Source organism: Kogia breviceps, chromosome 5, assembly GCF_026419965.1.
Source record: "Kogia breviceps isolate mKogBre1 chromosome 5, mKogBre1 haplotype 1, whole genome shotgun sequence".
NCBI classification, from domain to species: Eukaryota; Metazoa; Chordata; class Mammalia; order Artiodactyla; family Physeteridae; genus Kogia; species Kogia breviceps.
This window is the reverse complement of record NC_081314.1, coordinates 115,722,350-115,743,175: the sequence shown is the minus strand read 5'-3', so window position 1 is coordinate 115,743,175 and position 20,826 is coordinate 115,722,350. Positions and strand designations below refer to the sequence as shown.

The 20,826-nt window shown below is 35.4% G+C and overlaps 1 protein-coding gene across 1 annotated transcript in view; it reads right to left on the bottom strand.

Annotated features, from left to right (window-relative positions):
• Positions 1-20,826, bottom strand: part of GBE1 (1,4-alpha-glucan branching enzyme 1) — a 304,227-nt gene that overhangs the window by 81,622 nt on the left and 201,779 nt on the right. The window contains exons 8-10 of the mRNA XM_059065713.2: positions 16,722-16,837; positions 8,225-8,352; positions 3,834-3,932 (exon numbers count right to left, since the gene is read on the bottom strand). Coding sequence (XP_058921696.1) covers positions 3,834-3,932; positions 8,225-8,352; positions 16,722-16,837 — 343 coding nt within the window. The remainder of the gene's footprint in view (positions 1-3,833; positions 3,933-8,224; positions 8,353-16,721; positions 16,838-20,826) is intronic.

Genomic DNA, 20,826 nt, shown 5'->3' with positions numbered 1-20,826 from the left:
ATAAAATATTTGTCAACCACATATCCCCCCCACAAAAGAGCTGAATCTAGACTATATAAAGAACTCTCAAAACTCCACAGTAAATAAATGATCCAATTAGAAAATGGTCAGAAGACATGAACAGACATTTCACCGAAGAGGATATACAGAAGGCAAATTAGCACACGAAAAGATGTTCATCATCATAAGTCATCAAGGAAAGACAAATTAAACCCATAGTGAAGTATTTCTGCACACCTGTTAGAATGACTAAAATAAAAAATAGTACAATAGCAAATGCTATTGTTCAATGATGTACAGAAATTGGATCTCACCAAAGTGGCTGCTGGGAATGTAAAATGGTACAGCTACTCAGAAAAATACTTCGGCAGTTTTTTAACAAATTAACATCCAACCACTATAAGACCCAGTAATTGTACTTTGGGGCATTTATCCTAGAATAATGAAAATTTATGGTCATACAAAAATCTGTACACAAATGTTTATAGCAACTTTCTTTACAATAGCCAAAACCTAGAAACAATCTAGATGTCTTTTAATGGACGAATAATTAAACAAACTATGATACATCCATGCCATGGAATACCATTCAACAATGAAAAGGAATACACTGAAGTAGAGTCACAGATATAGAAAACAAACTTAAAGTTACCAGGGGATAAGTAAGGGAGCGAGGGATAAATTGGGAAATTGGGATTGACATATACACACTACTATATATAAAATAGATAACTAATAAGAACCTACTGTATAGCACATGGTACTCTACTCAGTACTCTGTAATGGCCTATATGGGAAACGAATCTAAGAAAAGAGTGGGGCTTCTCTGGTGGTGCAGCAGTTGAGAGTCCGCCTGCCGATGTGGGGGACACGGGTTCGTGCCCCGGTCCGGGAAGATCCCACATGCCATGGAGTGGCTGGGCCCGTGAGCCATGGCCGCTGAGCCTGCGCGTCCGGAGCCTGTGCTCCGCAACGGGAGAGACCACAACAGTGAGAGGCCCACCTACCGCCAAAAAAAAGAAAAAAAGAAAAGAGTGGATCTATGTCTATGTATAACTGATTCACTTTGCTGTACACCTGAACCTAACACAACATTGTAAATCAACTATACTCCAATAAAAAAATTTTTTTAAGTTGAAAAGGAATAGACTATTGATACATGCAAGAACCTGGATGAAATCCCCAGAGAATTCGACTGAGTGAAAAATGGCAATTCCAAAAGGTTACATACTGTATAATTCCATTTATATAACATTCTTGAAGTGAAAAAATTATAGAAATGGAGATCAGATTAGTGGTGGTCAAAAGTTAAGGAGTGACTGTGGGAAGAGGGAAGTGGGTGTGGTTATAAAGGCAACATTTGGGAAACTTGTGGTAGTGGAAGTGTACTATATCTTGACTATGTCCATGTCACTATCCTGGTTGTGATATTGTACTATAGCTTTGCAAGATGTTACCACTGGGGAATACTGTTTAAGAATTCACCAGATCTCACTGTATTATTTCTTACAACTACATGGAAATCTACAATTATCTTACTATAAAAAGTGTAATTAAAAAAACTATATATAATGAAAAATACCAGATGCTCAATAAATATTTGGTGGAATTAATAAATGAATGAATTCAATTAAATACCTATATTACCTTTACATGAACACTTCAGTTATTAGATAATAAAAATGATCAAATAAAATAAAAGAAGATACAGCAAATTTGGCATATTTTAGATAGGCAAATATTTGTTCAGTAAATGGCTAAACTAATATGATATCCCAAACTACTGACTTTGAACTCTACAAGTAGAAAATGGTAAATAATTTGCTTCTGAACAACAAAAACATGAATGAAATCTAGCATTCTAATCTAACGCATACTCTATGTGTAGATAAAATGCGTGACACATACATTCTGAGTATAGTTGTCATTTTATCAATACTCTTGTGTGTTTTATTGACATTTGAAGGGATGATAATCATTTATGGAATTTTTTTTAATGCACAAATTATAAAAGGACTGGAAAATCACTGAGTTTTTAAAAAATATTATTTTAACTCTCTCTTGTCTTATTAACTAAGGCTCCCACTTTGGTGATGAAAAAAGATGTTAAATAATTACTTGAAACAGAAGATGATATCTGTTTTCAGAGGCTTTACAAACTACAAAGACAAGATGGCCATATCCTAAATAGAGGACAATACATTTTTTTCTATTTATATGACATACTGCATAGTATAGTATCTTGAGCATACAAGGTACTGAAATGTTTAGTAAGTTAAATTTTTTAAAAAACCTGACATGATTGCTCAGAGAAGGAAATATCCTACTGTGAGCCACGACTGACTGGGAAATAATTCTAGGTTGATGTACACCTTGAAATATCCTTGAAGTTGCCCAAAGACTGATGAAGCCTCTTCAGTAAAAAAAAAAAGTAAGATTTGGCACTTGTCAGGGGGAAAAAGTCTGTGTGGAAGATTAGAAATAATAAAAGATGGTGGGTGGATAAAGAACCTTCAACTAAGGTAAGAAACTTGAAGACCACAGCATTTTTTTAAAGTAACAGATACAAAGCAACTTTCCCAGGTATTAAAGTTGGAACACACATTTGTTTGTTCCTTTGATTTCTAAGTCTAATCGCCTCTGTAAAACCCTTGCTTTTCGACCTGACAATGTTTACAAAATCATTATAGATGGAGAAGCGGAAGTTGTGCTGGTAGAGTTTTAATGTCACAGCTGTGCACTGCCCAAATTGTCTAGGGATACAGAAAAGATGATTAAGAGATGATTACAATAACTGCTTCCTTCAGAGTAGGCTTTATGTTTTTTCTATGCAAAGTTAAGCTCTTCTACCATTGTGATCTCATGGCACCTGTTAATGTCTGTACTAAAGGGTTTATCAGAAAGCAATGATTATTTGATATGTATCTGACTCCTTATACATGTTCAGTCTATGATTACAGACTTGGCCACTCAGAAATGTTCTACATCAAATCTATGTAACAACTTTAGTCTTTTAGACAAACATAAAATGAAGCAAAATATAATCCAAACTACTTGAACTGTCATTAAATTTAATAAAATTATATTAGAAATTATATGCAAGGTGTCATGTACAATTATTCATTCCTAGTGCCTAACACATGGTAAGGGTTTTTAAATGCTAAATGAAGGAATGGATAAATCCAAATTTTTTGAGAAAAAAACCATACTATGAAGCAAGTACTGGGAATTAAGGAGTGACTTCTACATTAATTGATGATTTGCAGGCAGAAATGGATGCGTTGATGAAGTTTAATGTGTTTTAAATATAGAACACCGAACTTTCATATAATTGCATTGATAATGCAAAATTCCATTTACACAGCTAACATTATATCAATCATATTTTCTCTGTGCCTGTATAATGCAAGTGTGAATACTTTAAATTAGAACTTTTAGAAGTTTGAGAGGCACCTTATTAAAAAGCACAAGAGGGTTTCCCTGGTGGCGCAGCGGTTGAGCGTCCACCTGCCGATGCAAGGGACACGGGTTCGTGCCCCGGTCCGGGAAGATCCCACGTGCCGCGGAGAGGCTGGGCCCGTGAGCCATGGCCGCTGAGCCTGCGCGTCTGGAGCCTGTGCTCCGCAATGGGAGAGGCCACAACAGTGTGAGGCCCGCGTACCGGGAAAAAAAAAAAAAAAAGCACAAGAAGCAACACACTAATGAGAGAATTTAATACTTCAATTATATCTGTAACTAATGATCACAACCAAGAAATAAATCAAAGAAATAATAAATAAACCAACATAATACATAGTATCTGCAGGAAAAAAAAAATTTACATGAAACCTTACCTGGATCCATTTATCTGGAATTGCCATGGCTAATCGATAGTCAAAGCCACCCCCTCCCTGGGAAATTGGAGAACACAGAGCTGGCATTCCTGATACATCCTAAAATAAAGAGCATCAGCATTATCAGTTCATATTGCTCAAATTTTTACTATATATTCTTCTGACAGTAAAATCCAGGCCAATAAATACAAACAATAAATAGGGGTGAATACTCTTGGAGTATTTTGGTAGCATAACTGTAAAAGTAGATAAAATTGTGATAGTGTATCTCATTTCCCAATAAGATTTTGTGTAATGCCTTTCATTTCAGGACAAATTTGATCTCTTTTCCTTAGTAGCACATAGAGAGCACAAAATAGTAAAAGTGTTATTGTTGAAACATAGCTTCTTACACTAATTTTGGAGTACTATATTTATTAACTACTGCTTCCATCAAACATAAAAATACATGTGCCATATATCTGTTATTCTTGTTCTCTCTGTATACAGCACGGACATATAGTGTATTTTGTGAGAACTTAGCTTCTGATGAAATGGAAAGTAGAGTTAGCACACTAAGAGCGAAGCAGCAAGATGGCTTTTACTATAGTCAGTTATACTTGGAAAGGGTCTTTGAGGTTATCTAGTGGATTCTTTTCATTTAGAAGATACAGAAATCGAGGCTTATTGAGGTGAAGGGATCGCTAAGGACATGTTTCTCCATGGTAGAGCCAGGACTCAGACATTTGGCCTTTTGACAGGGTCTTCCTACTGTCATGCCACCACTAGATTATCGGTAATCAAATACATATACAATCAAACAGATAAGTAAAAAAATAATGGTACAAGGACCCAGATGCAACAAAATACATTACTATAACAACTGTGGTAAAATATGGGACAAGTACTAGCAATTCTAACTTCACAATATCTTTCCAATACATTCTTTTCCTTTGCTCCATTTCTACAGACACTATCTTATTTAACCTACATTACTGTTTGCTTCAACCACTATGTTTCCAAAGTTCCCCATCTCCAGTTTCTCTTTACCCTAATTGCTGCCAAATAGTCTGCTCCTATCACTGCCTGCAGATAGCTTTCAATAGCCAACAATAAAAAACTCAAATTCTTCAATTTAAGATATAATTCAACAATTATACTTTAAGCGTTGACAATACAGTTCACTATTTGATTATCGGCTTCCTCATTCAGTGTTAAAATTTAAGATCCATGAAGAAGGACTTTTGTTGCTGTTGCTGTTGCCGTTGTCCACTGACCTATGCCAGGAATCTAGAAGAGTAGAAGAGTCGCTGGCATAAAGCAGGAACTCAGTAACTCCCTGCTGAGTGAATGCATGAAGGTGCTGCCAAGGATTTCAAGATACCTAAGACATAATACTTGACTTGCTGGATTCATGAACTAGGACCTAAGTGAACATGCACACACATACACTTATCACGAAATGACAACATGCGTGGCTGTCATAATTGTTAGCTGAAGTACACAGAAAGTGCAAGGAAGACACTTCTATCTTTCCGTCGTTATTTCTACTATTTCATTTCAAATATTCAATACCTCATCCACTTTGAAACATTTACTCTTCCCTGTGCTTGTCACAAGCTTTTCTGTGAGTGTCATCGCCCAAATTCTTCTTTGGATCATTTTCCTTACTTCCTATGAAAGACTATCACATACTCTGAGCTCTCTGAGACTTAACTGCTTCTTCTTCCACAACACCTCATCCTCAAACTCGTCCCACAGAAAAGCTGGAAAAAAAGAAACATATGACCTCTCTGGACTTCCAAAATACGTATTAATTCTTTTCTAATGGAAGAGAGCTACAGTTAAATATAGTACATGGTGGAATATATCCATAAGAAAGTATTCGTCAATAACATCTTATTTCTACATACTTGTTATAGTTTATAAAAGTGGAAAAAGATGAATTTAAAAAGGTGAAAAAGGATGAATGTTTAACAGAAAAGAAACCATTTTAAAAGAATTATATTTGTCAAAATATGTCACATTTTCACAGATATGATAGGTATTCAGTTCAATTCCTTATAAACACTGGCTGAATATGTATTAAATCTCAGGCACCTGTGTTAGGCACTGGAATTACAGACACAACGCCTTCCCAAAAGAATTTTCATAAGACCCAGAGTTTTCCTAAGACTGGTGATAAGATGGCATTAAAGATCAAGATAATTTTTCTCAAGAAAACATTAAGGTACAGTCTATATTCGGTCTACAGGTAGTTTTAGCAAATAGTTTGAAAGGAAATAGAATCTGCTAAGAAAAATATTTAGACACCAATTGGTCTTAACTCCTAAATCTGACTCCTAGAAGGCTGCCCCATTAATGCAAATGAGATATTTCTAGCTCTCTTTTGGAAGTACAGAGTTAATGACTATTCTTTTAAAATCTTAAAAGAAAAAAAATAATAAGTAAATGTAACAGTCACTAAAATAAATATGCTTTAAATATAAAGGAGTTGATGCTTACTGACATAGAATATTGAAATGATCATGTATGTTTTTAATGAAGTTAAAATAGTTTTAATTCTTTAATATCTAAAGACGACTCATGACTATTCCAGAGGGGGAAAAAGCCTCAGTCATCAAAAAAATATTTTAAATTAATACAGCAAATATAACCATGTATAATAGTAGATATACAGAAAAAGGCTTCGATTTTAATAACTATCAATATAAATACATTCAAATTTCTACTATAGGACTTTATGTATAACATTGCATTACTTATTCATTACACCACATTCCTTTCTTAAAAAACTTCATGAGGATCAATTCCACATTTTGAAGAGACTCCCACTAGACAGAAAAGTGATGTATTGAAATTGAAGTAGTTTTCAATTTAAGTAGAATAAATTGAAGACACATCTTGTTTTAAAAATATCTAAAACCAAGTAATATAAAGTAGGCTAAAGTCTCAAAGTTTCCTTGGTAGAAACACTGATAATCAGACAAGAGCTCCCTAGATGATGAAACTATTTTACTTGAAATGAAGGAAAGATCAATGTAACAATTTTAAGTTTCATGTATTAAATAATTCTTTTTCTTCAGTACCCACTTCTGATTTGTGCTGTCATTAATTGTTTGTAGTAATTTGTTATATATAATGTCTCCGTTTCAAATTGCCATAAATATAATTGACAAACTAATTAATTTTTTTGATGTTTGACATATAATATTAAAATATATAAAGACAAAATAAAAGTTTAAAAATACTAATTTACATTAAAAAATATTCAGCACAGAAAGTGTTAGTATAAGTGCTAAAAAGACTTACAAGTTATGACCAAATATAGGTAGGTAGAGATTGTGAAACAATACAGAGTATCAAAATGGCATTTTAATTGTGGGGTTTTTAAATTTTATATGAAAATTTACTCCAGGAATTTAGGATCTATTGCTCTATTCCTAGAAGATATTTAGGAGGCAAAAGGTCTCTGTTCTCGATCCAGAGATAAACCAGGAAATCATATCACCTAGTTTGAGATCTGGAGTTTTGAGAAATGATGTATAGAAAAAAGGCTATACAAATAATAAACACTACAGGAAGGAGACTGTCACTACTGCATCTCATTCCAATGAACAAAATGCCAAAAATGTGAAAATACACCTTAACTCTGACTCTTTCAACAATAGCCTTACTACTTTTATATGCCAACCACTACACTTTGTATAGAACAATTTTAACACACTAAGTTCAATTTTAATAATAATTCCCAGTTAGAGGACTCACAAAACCAGAGGGACTTTACTACTAAATATAAATTAGCATAAGCATTTAACAAACTTCTTAATTTATCAAATTTATCACCAAGAGGGGAATTGTCAATTATGCATATACAGAATTATATCATTACAGTGCAGCTTTGGGACAGTTAATCATGAACCTTCAGTAATCATGAATAACTAGTGAACATTTGGCAATTTGAGAGCAATAACGTAAACAAGAAAGGTAATCGCATCAGAACAAGAGAGGTTTCAGAGAAGCTCGCAGGCAGTGATCCATGCCATCTCTAATGATTAAACCAGAAAGGAAAAAAAAAATTAAATAGTCAGACACATATTAATATTCATTCTTTTCTGTGCTGAAGGTCACATGGCAAAAGGACCTGTCCACTGATTAGGGTATTTTACTTTCTAACCACTGGCAGTTTCTTTTTAACAATGGAATAATGACAAGTAATTAGGGTACACTATCTGCTAATAGGAAAACTGAATTCTGAATAATGTGCCACCCACACAAGGTAGCTGCACTATAGTCAGGGTATAATTGCACTTATGCAATTATTGACAACATAGAGATTATTCATATAATGTATGCTGACAAAATGCTCTATTTTAAAGGGGGTCAGAGGGTAGAGATCATTATAGCTTTACCTCAGCTATTGTTATAGAATCTGGATACAGCGTGTGAACCAAATGGTTTGCCAACATGATATAAGTCAAAGCATCTTCATCTACTTGTAATCCAAAATACTCATGGTAGCCACCGGAAAAATTCTGACCTAGAGAAGAGAAAACCATTATGGATGCATCATCTTAGCAGTCAAGTCTTAAGCCTGCACAAATGCCCCCACCAACTAGTTGGTTGATATCAGTTTTGTTATCATAGCAAAATGTCATGAGCCAGCAATTATATGATTTAACTTACAAAAGTACTCCATATCTACATTCAAAGTTCAGACAATCCTGCAATTCAATTTTTGTTTTACAAAATCAAACAAAAACCCTGTGATTTAAAATTTTAATTTAATTTGAACTGAATTTTACAGGAGAAAAATATAGTAAAATGATATCAAAGAGGGCTTCCCTGATGGCGCAGTGGTTGGGAATCCGCCTGCCAATGCAGGGGACACGGGTCCATCCCTGCCCCGGGAAGATCCCACATGCCGTGGAGCAACTAAGCCCGTGTGCCACAACTACTGAGCCTGCACTCTGGATCCCGCAAGCCACAACTACTGAGCCTGAGTGCCACAACTACTGAAGCCTGTGTGCCTAGAGCTCATACTCTGCAATGGGAGGGGCCACGCAATGAGAAGCCCACACACCGCAACTAAGAGCAGCCCCCGCTCATCACAACCAGAGAGGGCCCACACGCAGCAACGAAGACCCAATGCAGCCAAAAAATAAATAAATAAAAGAAATAAATTTAAAAATAAAAAAATGATACCAAAGAGATTCATAAATTTTCTTTTAGACACATTTTTTGTCACACTAAGAGATCTTAATGTTAGCTAGCTACTATTTGATCCCTCTGAAGAAAAGCAAATATGAAAACCATCATAAAATTGAGACATAATGTTTATATTATTTTAAATATGGCTACAATTTATGCAGCATGGTTTTCCTATGATGACAAAAACAGTTTAAAATCCCTCAACTTCTACTTTCTCTTCCCCCAACTTCTGATTTGATTGCTTATAGTATATTTCACTTATTGGTATTATACTATGTACTTTGTATTCCTTCAGTTGTTTACTCTTATTTTTAATTAAATCTAATTAGTGCTCAATGCCTGCCTTTCCTCCCCCTCATTTCATATATCTAAGTTCTTTATTTTGTCTCTCTTTTTTTTTTTTCAGTTTGCTGGATCTATCTCTAAAGGATATTTTCACAGGTAATTATGGAAGTTTTATTCTTCAAGTTCTTTCAAATTTATCCCTCAATGGCAATTCAAATATTCAATTCTCAAGTAACACTTTCTTTCCTTAAGAATTTTGTAGACATTGCTGTGGCAATTCAGTGGTATAAGCCCAGGCATTTTTTTTTTCATCCATGCAGGTAAATTGCTTTTTTTCTACATATTACCTGATGAACTTCTCTTTATCATGGAATTTTATAAATTAAACACTGTGTCTTGATTTTAATTGTGTTATCTCAATTTTTTTCTGGTATATTATGTATTCATTTGCTGTGCAATTTCAGTATTTGTTTCTTTCTTTAATTAATTAATTTTTTAATCCATTTGATACATATTAGTGTATACATGTCAATCCCAATCTCCCAATTCATCACACCACCCCACCCCCGCCACTTTTCCATCTTGGTGTCCATACGTTTGTTCTCTGCATCTGTGTCTCAATTCCTGCCCTGCAAACCAGTTCATCTGTTCCATTTTTCTGGGTTCCACATATATGCATTACTAAATGATATTTGTTTTTCTCTTTCTGACTTACTTCACTCTGTATGACACTCTCTAGATCTATCCACGTCTCTACAAATGGCCCAATTTTGTTCCTTTTTATGGTTGAGTAATATTCCATTGTATAAATGTGCCACATCTTCTTTATCCATTTGTCTGTTGATGGGCATTTAGTGTTGCTTCCATGACCTGGCTACTGTAAATACTGTTGCAATGAACATTGGGGTGCATGTGTCTTTTTGAATTATGGTTTTCTCTGGGTATATGCCCAGTAGTGGGATTGCTGAGTCATATGGTAATTCTATTTTTAGTTTTTTAAGGAACCTCCATACTGTTCTCCATAGTGGCTGTATCAAATTACATTTCCAACAACAATGAAAGAGGGTTCCCTTTTCTCCACACCCTCTCCAGCATTTGTTGTTTGTAGATTTTCTGATGATGCCCATTCTAACTGGTGTGAGGTGATACCTCATTGTAGTTTTGATTTGCATTTCTCTAATAATTAGTGATGTTGAACAGCTTTTCATGTGCTTCTTGACCATCCGTATAATCTTCTTTGGAGAAATGTCTATTTAGGTCTTCTGCCCATTTTTGGATTGGGTTGTTTGTTTTTTTAATGTTGAGCTGCATAAGCTATTTATATATTTGGGAGATTAATCCTTTGTCCATTGATTTGTTTGCAAATATTTTCTCCCATTCTGAGGGTTGTCTTTTTGTCTTGTTTCTAGTTTCCTTTGTGTGCAAAAGCTTTTAAGTTTTATTAGGTCCCATTTGTTTATTTTTGTTTTTATTTCCATTACTCTAGGAGGTGGATCAAAAAAGATCTTGCTGTGATTTACATCAAAGAGTGTTCTTCCTATGCTTTCCTCTAAGAGTTATATAGTGCCCAGGCTTATATTTAGGTCTCTAATCCATTTTGAGTTTATTTTTGTGTATGGTGTTAGGGAGTGCTCTAATTTCATTATTTTACATGTAGCTGTCCAGTTTTTCCAGCACCACTTATTGAAGAGACTGTCTTTTCTTCATTGTATATCCTTGCCTCCTTTGCCATAGATTAGTTGACCATAGGTGCGTGGGTTTACATCTGGGCTTTCCATCCCATTCCATTGATCTATATTTCTGTTTTTGTGCCAGTATCATATTGTCTTGATTACTGTAGCTTTGTAGTATAGTATGAAGTCAGGGAGCCTAATTGCTCCAGCTCCATTTTTTTCCCTAAGGACTGCTTTGGCTATCTGGGGTCTTTTGTGTCTCCAAACAAATTTTAAGATTTTTTTTTCTAGTTCTGTAAAAAATGCCATTGGTAATTTGATAGGGAATGCGTTGAATCTGTAGATTGCTTTGGTAGTATAATCATTTTCACTATATTGATTCTTCCATACCAAGAACATGGTATACCTCTCCATCTGTCTATATCATTTTTAATTTCTTTCATCAGTGTCTTATAGTTTTCTGCATACAGATCTTTTGTCTCCTTAGGTAGGTTTATTCCTAGGTATTTTATTCTTTTTGTTGCAGTGGCAAATGGTAGTGTTTCCTTAATATCTCTTTCACATTTTTCATCATTAGTGTATAGGAATGCAAGGGATTTCTGTGCATTGATTTTGTATCCTGCAACTTTACCAAATTAATTGATTAGCTCTAGTAGTTTTCTGGTGGCATCTTTAGGATTCTCTATGTATAGTGTCATGTCAACTGAAAGGAGTGACAGTTTTACTTCTTCTTTTCCATTTTGTATTCCTTTTATTTCTTTGTTTTCTCTGATTGACATGGCTAGACTTCCAATACTATATTGAATAATAGTGGTGAGAGTGGACATCCTTGTCTTTTTCCTGATCTTAGAGGAAATGCTTTCAGTTTTTCACCATTGAGAATGATGTTTGCTGTGGCTTTGTCATATATGGCCTTTACTATGTTGAGGTAGGTTCCCTCTATGCCCACTTTCTGGAGAGTTTTTATCATAAATGGGTGTTGAATTTTGTCAAAAGCTTTTTCTGCATCTATTGAGATGATCATATGGTTTTTCTTCTTTAATTTGTTAATATGGTGTATCCCTTTAATTGATTTGCATGTATTGAAGAATCCTGGCATCCCTGGGATAAATCCCACTTGATCATGTTGTATGATCATTTAAATGTGCTGTTGGATTCTGTCTGCTAGTATTTGGTTGAGGATTTTTGCATACATATTCATCAGTGATATTGGTCTGTAATTTTCTTTTTTTGTAGTATCTTTGTCTGGTTTGGGTATCAGTGTGATGGTGGCCTCAAAGAATGTGTTTGGGTGTGTGCCTTCCTCTGCAATTTTCTTGAAGAGTTTGAGAAGGATGGGTGTTAGCTCTTCTCTAAATGTTTGGTAGACTTCACCTGTGAAGCCATCTGGTCCTGGACTTTTGTTTCTTGCAAGATATTTAAACACAGTTTCAATTTCATTACTTGTGATTCATCTGTTCATATTTTCTATTTCTTCCTGGTTCAGTCTTGGAAGGTTATACCTTTCTAAGAATTTGTCCATTTCTTCCAGATTGTCCATTTCATTGGCATAGAGTTGCTTGTAGAAGTCTCTTAGGACGCTTTGTATTTCTGCTGTGTCTGTTGTAACTTGTCCTTTTTCATTTCTAATTTTAATGATTTGAGTCTTCTCCCTCTTTTTCTTGATGAGTCTGGCTAATGGTTTATCAATTTTGTTTATTTTCTCAAAAACCAGCTTTTAGTTTTATTGATCTTTGCTATTGTTTTCCTTGTTTCTATTTCATTTATTTCTGCTCTGATCTTTATGATTCTTTCCTTCTGCTAACTTTGGGTTTTGTTTGTTCTTCTTTCTCTAGTTCCTTTAAGTGTAAGGTTAGATTGTTTATTTGAGATGTTTTTTGTTTTCTGAGTTAGAATTGTATTGCTATAAACTTCCCTCTTAGAACTTCTTTTGCTGCATCCCATAGGTTTTGGATCGTTGTGTTTTCATTGCCATTTTTCTCTAGGTATTTTTGATTTCTTCTTTGATTGCTTCAGTGATCTCTTGTCTATTTAGTAACGTATTGTTTAGCCTCCATGTGTTTGTGTTTTTTACGTTTTTTTCCCTTTAATTCATTTCTAATCTCATAGTGTTGTGGTCAGAAAAGAGTCTTGATATGATTTCAATTTTCTTAAATTTACTGAGGCTTGATCTGTGACCCAAGATGTGATCTATCCTGGAGAATGTTCCGTGCACACTTGAGAAGAAAGTGTAATCTGCTGGTTTTGGATGGAATGTCCTATAAATATCAATTAAATCTATCTGGTCTATTGTGTCATTTAAAGCTTGTGTTTCCTTATTAATTTTCTGTTTGAATGATCTGTCCATTGGTGTTGAGGTGTTAAAGTCCCCCACTATGATTGTGTTACTGTGGATTTCCTCTTTTATAGATGTTAGCAGTTGCCTTATGTATTGAGGTGCTACTATGTTGGGTGCATATACATTTATAATTGTTATATCTTCTTCTTGGATTAATCCCTTGATCATTATGTAGTGTCCTTCCATGTCTCTTGTAACATTCTTTATTTTAAAGTCTATTTTTTCTGATATGAGAATTGCTACTCCAGCTTTCTTTTGATTTCCATTTGCATGGAATATCTTTTTATATACCCTCACTTTCATTCTGTATGTGCCCCTGGTCTGAAGTGGGTCTCTTGTAGACAGCATATATATGGGTCTTGTTTTTGTATCCATTCAGTGAGCCTGTGTCTTTTGGTAGGAACATTTAATCCATTCACGTTTAAGGTAATTATCGATATGTATGTTCCTATTACCATTTTCTTAATTGTTTTGAGTTTGTTTTTGTAGGTCCTTGTCTTTTCTTGTTCTTCCCACTTACAGAAGTTTTTTAGCATTTGTTGTAGACTTGGTTTGGTGGTGCTGAATACTCTTAGCTTTTGCTGGTCTGTAAAGCTTTTGATTTCTACATCTAATCTGCATGAGATCCTCGCCAGGTAGACTAATCTTGGTTGTAGGTTCTTCCCTTTCACCACTTTAAATACGTCATGCCACTGCCTTCTGACTTATAGAGTTTCTGCTGAGAAATCAGCTGTTAACTTTATAGGAGTTCCCTTATATGTTATTTTTCGTTTTTCTCTTGCTGCTTTCAATAATTTTTCTTTGTCTTTAATTTTTGCCAATTTGATTACTATGTGTCTCAGTGTGTTTCTCCTTGGATTTATCTTGTATGGCATTCTTGTGCCTCCTGGACTTGGGTGGCTATTTCCTTTCCCTTGTTAGCTAAGTTTTTGACTATAACCACTTCAAATATTTTCTCGGGTCCATTCTCTCTGTCTTCTCCTTCTTGGACCCCTATAATGCGAATGTTGTTGCATTTAATGTTGTCCCAGAGGTCTCTTAGGCTGTCTTCATGTCTTTTCATTCTTTTTTCTTTATTCTGTTCCCCAGCAGTGAATTCCACCATTCTGTCTTCCAGGTCACTTATCCGATCTTCTGCCTCCGTGATTCTCTTATTGATTCCTTCTAGTGTATTTTTCATTTCAGTTATTGTATTGTTCATGTCTGTTTGTTTGTTCTTTAATTCTTCTAGGTCTTTGTTAAACATTTCTTGCATCTTCTCAATCCTTGCCTCCATTCTTTTTCCGAGGTCCTGGATCATCTTCACTATCATTATTCTGAATTCTTTTTCTGGAAGGTTGCCTATCTCCACTTCATTTAGTTGGTTTTCTGGGGTTTTATCATGTTCCTTCATCTGGTACATAGCCCTCTGCCTTTTCATCTTGTCTATCTTTCTGTGAATGTGGTTTTTGTTCCACAGGCTGCAGGACTGTAGTTCTTCTTGCTTCTGCTCTACGTCCTCTGGTTGATGAGGCTATCTAAGAGGCTTGTGTAAGTTTCCTGATGGGAGGGACTTGTGGTGGGTAGAGCTGGCTGTTTTTCTGGTGGGCAGAATTCAATAAAACTTTAATCTCCTTGTCTGCTAATGGGTGGGGCTGGGTTCCTTCCCTATTGTTTGTTTGGCCTGAGGCGACCTAACTCTGGAGCCTACCTGGGCTTTTTGGTGGGGCTAATGGCAGACTCTGGGAGGGCTCACGCCAAGGAGTACTCCCCAGAACTTCTGCTACCAGTGTCCTTGTCCTCGTGGTGAGCCACAGCCACCCCTCGCCTCTGCAGGAGACCCTCCAACACTAGCAGGTAGGTCTGGTTCAGTCTCCTATGGAGTCACTGCTCCTTCCCCTGGGTTCTGATGCGCACATTACTTTGTGAGTGCTCTCCAAGAGTGGAGTCTCTGTTTCCCCCAGTCCTGTCGAAGTCCTCTAATCAAATCGCACTATCCTTCAAAGTCTGATTCTCTACAAATTCCTCCTCCCATTGCTGGACCCCCAGGTTGAGAAGCCTGACATGGTGCTCAAAACCTTCACTCCAGTTGGTGGACTTCTGTGGTATTAGTGGTCTCCAGTTTGTGATTCACCCACCCAGCAGTTATGGGATTTGATTTTATTGTGATTGCGTCCCTCCTACCGTCTCATTGTGGCTTCTCCTTTGTCTTTGGATGTGGGGTATCTATTTTTGTGAGTTCCCGTGTTTTCCTGTCAATGATTGTTCAGCAGTTAGTTGTGATTCCAGTGTTCGCGCAAGACAGAGTGAGAGCACGTCCTTCTACTCCGCCATCTCGAAGAATGTTTACTGTCTCAGTATTTGTTTTTATCCTCATCTCAAAGTGAGAAAGCATACTAAGTAACTAAGAATGTTTTTCTTTATCATTTCTTGGGCTCTGTACCCATAAAAAGCATATCCCACATCCACGGATTTCAGTTCATTTCACCAACTCCACAATTCCTTGGAAAATACCTAGCCCTCAGCACAGCGAGGTTCTGCAGGGGCATGTAGCTGTTTTAATCTAGGAAAGGATCTTTTTGAATTTTGTCTTGCTTGCCTTTTTCATCCCCTAAGTCAGCTTCTCTCCAAAGTGGAAGATATCAATGAAACCTGTCATGTCTTAAAGATTCAACTTCTTCCCTATGAATGTTTAGTGTGGGCAGCATCTTGACTGAGAGCAGTTAACAGTACACTTTGAATATAGCATCTTTCCTTGGCAGCCACTTTTTGATTTATACTCTAAAGTCAATTTTTTGGATTGGTTGTTGCCAGTAAATATTTGGTCATTAAAAAAATAATTATTATTCTCCATGTTATTGATTGAAGGATTAGGATTCTATGATCCCATTTCTCTGTACAACTTTTAAACTGAAGATCTTTGATCCATATTTTTAATTACAGGTTAATTTACAGTTTAATTTTAACTGAGCATATCTATATTTAAAATATACATTTTTTTTCAATGTTTAGTGTGCAAGGGAACACATACATTAACAAATGTTCTCATTTATTATTTTTGTTATTTATTTTTCATTACAACTGCTGTCATGTTCACAGCCTGAGGGTGCTGTAATAAATGGTATCCTTAAAAAACATTTTTAAAAGAATGCTACATATTAAAGAGAGCATACTATTAAGTAGATATATTTCAAAGAAAATCATTATATTTTATTTACTTATAAAATGTATTTGACCCAATCTCTTGCCAAAACGGGATCAGAAGTGATCAGAGAAAAGACATACACAATGGAACTAATAAAAATCAATCCAACAATAACGGTTACTGCAGCAACATAACTGAACCCCAAGCCTGGTTGTAATCTTCCAGTAAAAAATAAAATAAAATCATTAGTTACATCTGTAATGTATCAGGTTACCTACCTATTCCATGGTGATGATAGAGCATGGATGTAACACCATCAAAACGAAATCCATCAAATCCATATTCTTCCAACCACCACCTTATGTTTGACAGGAGAAATCTTAAAACTTCCCAGCTAAAATATTAGATAAATATATATTTAAGCATAATGTATATAGTATTTTCCTTAATTCTTATACATCCTTTGCTAAGAGTAATAATTAAAATCAAAATCTCTCTCTTAGGAATCATGATGTTCAAAGAAATATATCACATAAACAACAGAAAACTACTAAGATTTACCTCATTTGTTTGATGAAATTCATTCTAAAAGGAAAATTTGTTAAATTTCTTTAGCTGCAAAATCACTCAATATCTGAGAAAAACCTAAGGAAAAAATGTGTCAGTCTGGTCCAAAGTGCAGGGACTCTATCTTGTTCAATGCAAACATACAGTGATTACTACACAGTACAGGTTACCAAAAACAAAAAACAACAACAAAAAAAGCCCAAAAAAACACAGTCTGTCACTTATCTCTGAATTTTCATCACGAGTTTTCATGTAATATGACCACAGTTACATAGTTTCTCCTTTTAGAAAATATAATTTCATTATCAATAGAAAACTGCTTTCAGCCTTCAGTGTTTGCTTGAAATATTTCCTTATTCTACAGTTTAAAACAGATATAGTTCAGAATAAAAAGTAAAAGAAAAAAAAGAGTTTTAAAATCAACCATATGATAAGCAGTATTATACTTACTGGACTTGTTTTGTGAGGGTAAAAGAAGGAGACCTAATTACTAGAATATACATGTTTAGTTCTACAAGTTAGAGAGTCCTATATCCATAAAAACATAAAGAAAACAAAGAACTGTTATAACTCAATTAAAAACACCACATGAGGGCTTCCCTGGTGGCGCAGTGGTTGAGAGTCCACCTGCCGATGCAGGGGACATAGGTTCGTGCCCTGGTCCGGGAAGATCCCACGTGCCACATAGCAGCTGGGCCCGTGAGCCATGGCCACTGAGCCTGCACGTCCAGAGCCTGTGCTCCACAATGGGAGAGGCCACAACAGTGAGAGGCCGGCATACCAAACAAAACAAAACAAAAAAACACCACATGAAACAAGGCTATTTTGGACAATTGAAAAGAGGGCATCATCAATTAGTATTTTTTTTTTAGTCATACAGTTATGGTTGAGTTCTCTATCTCATTATAACTACAGTCTTAAGACTTTAATACCTCATTTAGTTTAATGACAAAGCTGTAATAGTGTACACAACTCCTTAACCCATTTGAAATTTATGTAATTTTTTAACCTTCTATATATTAAAGAGTAATCTGACATAAGTGGAGATTAAGTCATCACAATCAACTCCAGAATTGTAAATCAAAACTTTGGGGCAAGATGAGTATCACTGGTAATTAACTGCTTTAAATAGGTTACTTTGAGTTTTGAAAACTTACTCAAAGTTAAGAAATGAAAAAAAAACAGAAATCCAAGCAATCCAGTAGATATGAAAGGGATCCAGGAGGTTCTAGATTGCTAGGTCTAAGCCATGATAAAGCTAGAATATACCAATGTTTCTATTAATGCATATTCATTTAGGGTTTAAAAAGAAAACATTCTGCTTAACAAAAAGAAATGAATAGATCAACATTGCTCATTTTATACAGCAATTTCTAATATCTATACTTTTTTGAAGTTTCTTTAAAATTAATAAACTTTGGGGCTTCCGTGGTGGTGGCGCAGTGGTTGAGAATCTGCCTGCTAATGCAGGGGACACAGGTTCGAGCCCTGGTCTGGGAAGATGCCACATGCCACGGAGCAGCTAAGCCCGTGAGCCACAACTACTGAGCCTAAGCATCTGGAGCCTGTGCTCCTCAACAAGAGAGGCTGCGATAGTGAGAGGCCTGCGCACCGCGATGAAGAGTGGCCCCCGCTTTCCACAACTAGAGAAAGCCCTCGCACAGAAACGAAGACCCAACACAGCCAAAAATAAATAAATAAACAAATGTGGGGTTTAAAAATAATAATAAAAATAAAATTAATACACTTTATTTTTTAGAGTAGTTTTGCGTTCACTGCAAAATTTAAAGGAAGCATGTCTATACTTTTTTTAACAAGGTTGCTATATGAATATTTCAGAAAGAATAAATTTGCATATCAATAATCCTTTCTAAACAATATTTTGAAAAGGTCATACTTTTCTCATTTGTCCATTTGATTGGTAATGTATATTTTACTTCTGAAAGGCAAACTGAAAGTTATTTTTAGCCCAAAATATCTCAGAGTAAGAACAAAACCTGTTTAAAAACTAAATATCTTAGGTAGATGTATGAAGATATGAGTATGTAAACCAGAGTTCACAGACTGTCCCTGGGTCTGATCTGACATGTATTACTGTTTTGTTTATCTTGCAGAAGGCAGTAGACCCTTGAACAACACAGGTTCGAACTGCACAGGTCCACTTATATTTTTTTTCAATAAATATACAGTCATCCCTCCATATTCTTGGATTAGCATCCTTGGATACAGAGCGATCACAGTATTCATTATACTATGCCATTTTATATAAGGGACTTGAGCATCTGTGGATTTTGGTATATGGTGGGGCTCCTGGAACCAATCTTCTGCAGATGCTGAGGGACAACCGTACTTTCAATTTTTCAGTTTGAATTTCTGAAGATAGAACATGTTTTTAATTGAGTTCCTCCCAGTACTTGCAACTCCACATTTTCATACCAACCCTATTGACTCATTTACATCACTATCTTGGGCTGGTGGACATTTTCTGTCAATTTCTAACATAAATATTAGACATTTATGTTTAGACAGGTAAACACATTCAAATGTGAAAACTGCATCCTAATATCTACAGAGATAAAGAGAAAAGAAAAAAAAAAGCCAATGATATCGCAATTCAATAAAAACCAGAAAAGGAGGTGATGTGAATCTAATAATTAAAAAGAAAGTACTGCACAATATCACATACTTGATTAAGGGCACAGTTACTAAATGTCCTACTGATTCCTGTTATTACAGTATTTAATCTATCTTCTTCTTGACCAAAAGGAGTTATAAAACTATATTTAACATACTTTGCTGTAACTATGTGAGTAGACAGATTCTTGGTATGAGTAAATAGAAAAAGAATTTCCTGTGATAATCAGAAAAGAAACAATAATGAAAATGGAGCATATAATTAAAAAGTTCAAATGGGCTAAAATAATACTGAATTCTATCCTATGGACCTCTAAAATTCTCTTAACCTGAAACAAAGTCTAAATAACATAAAAATTCTTTTAAAAAATCACCACAAGGGGCTTCCCTGGTGGCGCAGTGTTTGGGAGTCCGCCTGCCAATGCAGGGGACACGGGTTCGTGCCCCGGTGCGGGAAGATCCCACATGCCGCGGAGCGGCTGGGCCCGTGAGCCATGGCCGCTGAGCCTGCGCATCTGGAGCCTGTGCTCCACAACGGGAGAGGCCACAACAGTGAGAGGCCCACGTACAGAAAAAAAAAAAAAAAAAAAAAATCACCACAAGATTAAACAGATAGAAACAAATCAAATTTGTACTGCTTTCAAAATAATCCATTTTATTATATTGTTTGAATATGTAAATGATTAATAAAACATAAAATAGATGTGTAGTCTATTTTAGATAGAAAAGAGATAGAAAAGAGATTCAGTTGATCTTGAACAATATGGGTTTGAACAGCGTGGGTCCACAAATATGCGGATATTTTTCAATAAATATAGTATCTGTATTTTCATTTTACAGATCTTTAAATTAGCGAGCTGTGGGGAAAAGTTTGTGTTCAATTAGAGATCACAATATGTGGAATCAAAAGAACTATAGTTCGAGTCCTGATTCTAATCCAAACTGTTTCAGCTTGAGTGAGTCATTTATCAATTACTTTGTTTTTGAGGCAGAGATAGCAGATGTGGATTTCAGCTGAGCAGGGGTAGGTGCATCTAAACCCCAAGTTGTTCAACGGTCAACTGGACACAAAATTTTACAGGGGAGTAAACTATCTAGAATGAAAATAGTAAAGAAACAAACTCTAGAATATTTTGTTTTTTAACAAAATCTTGGGAAATACGTTCAGGAAAAAAATCAGAT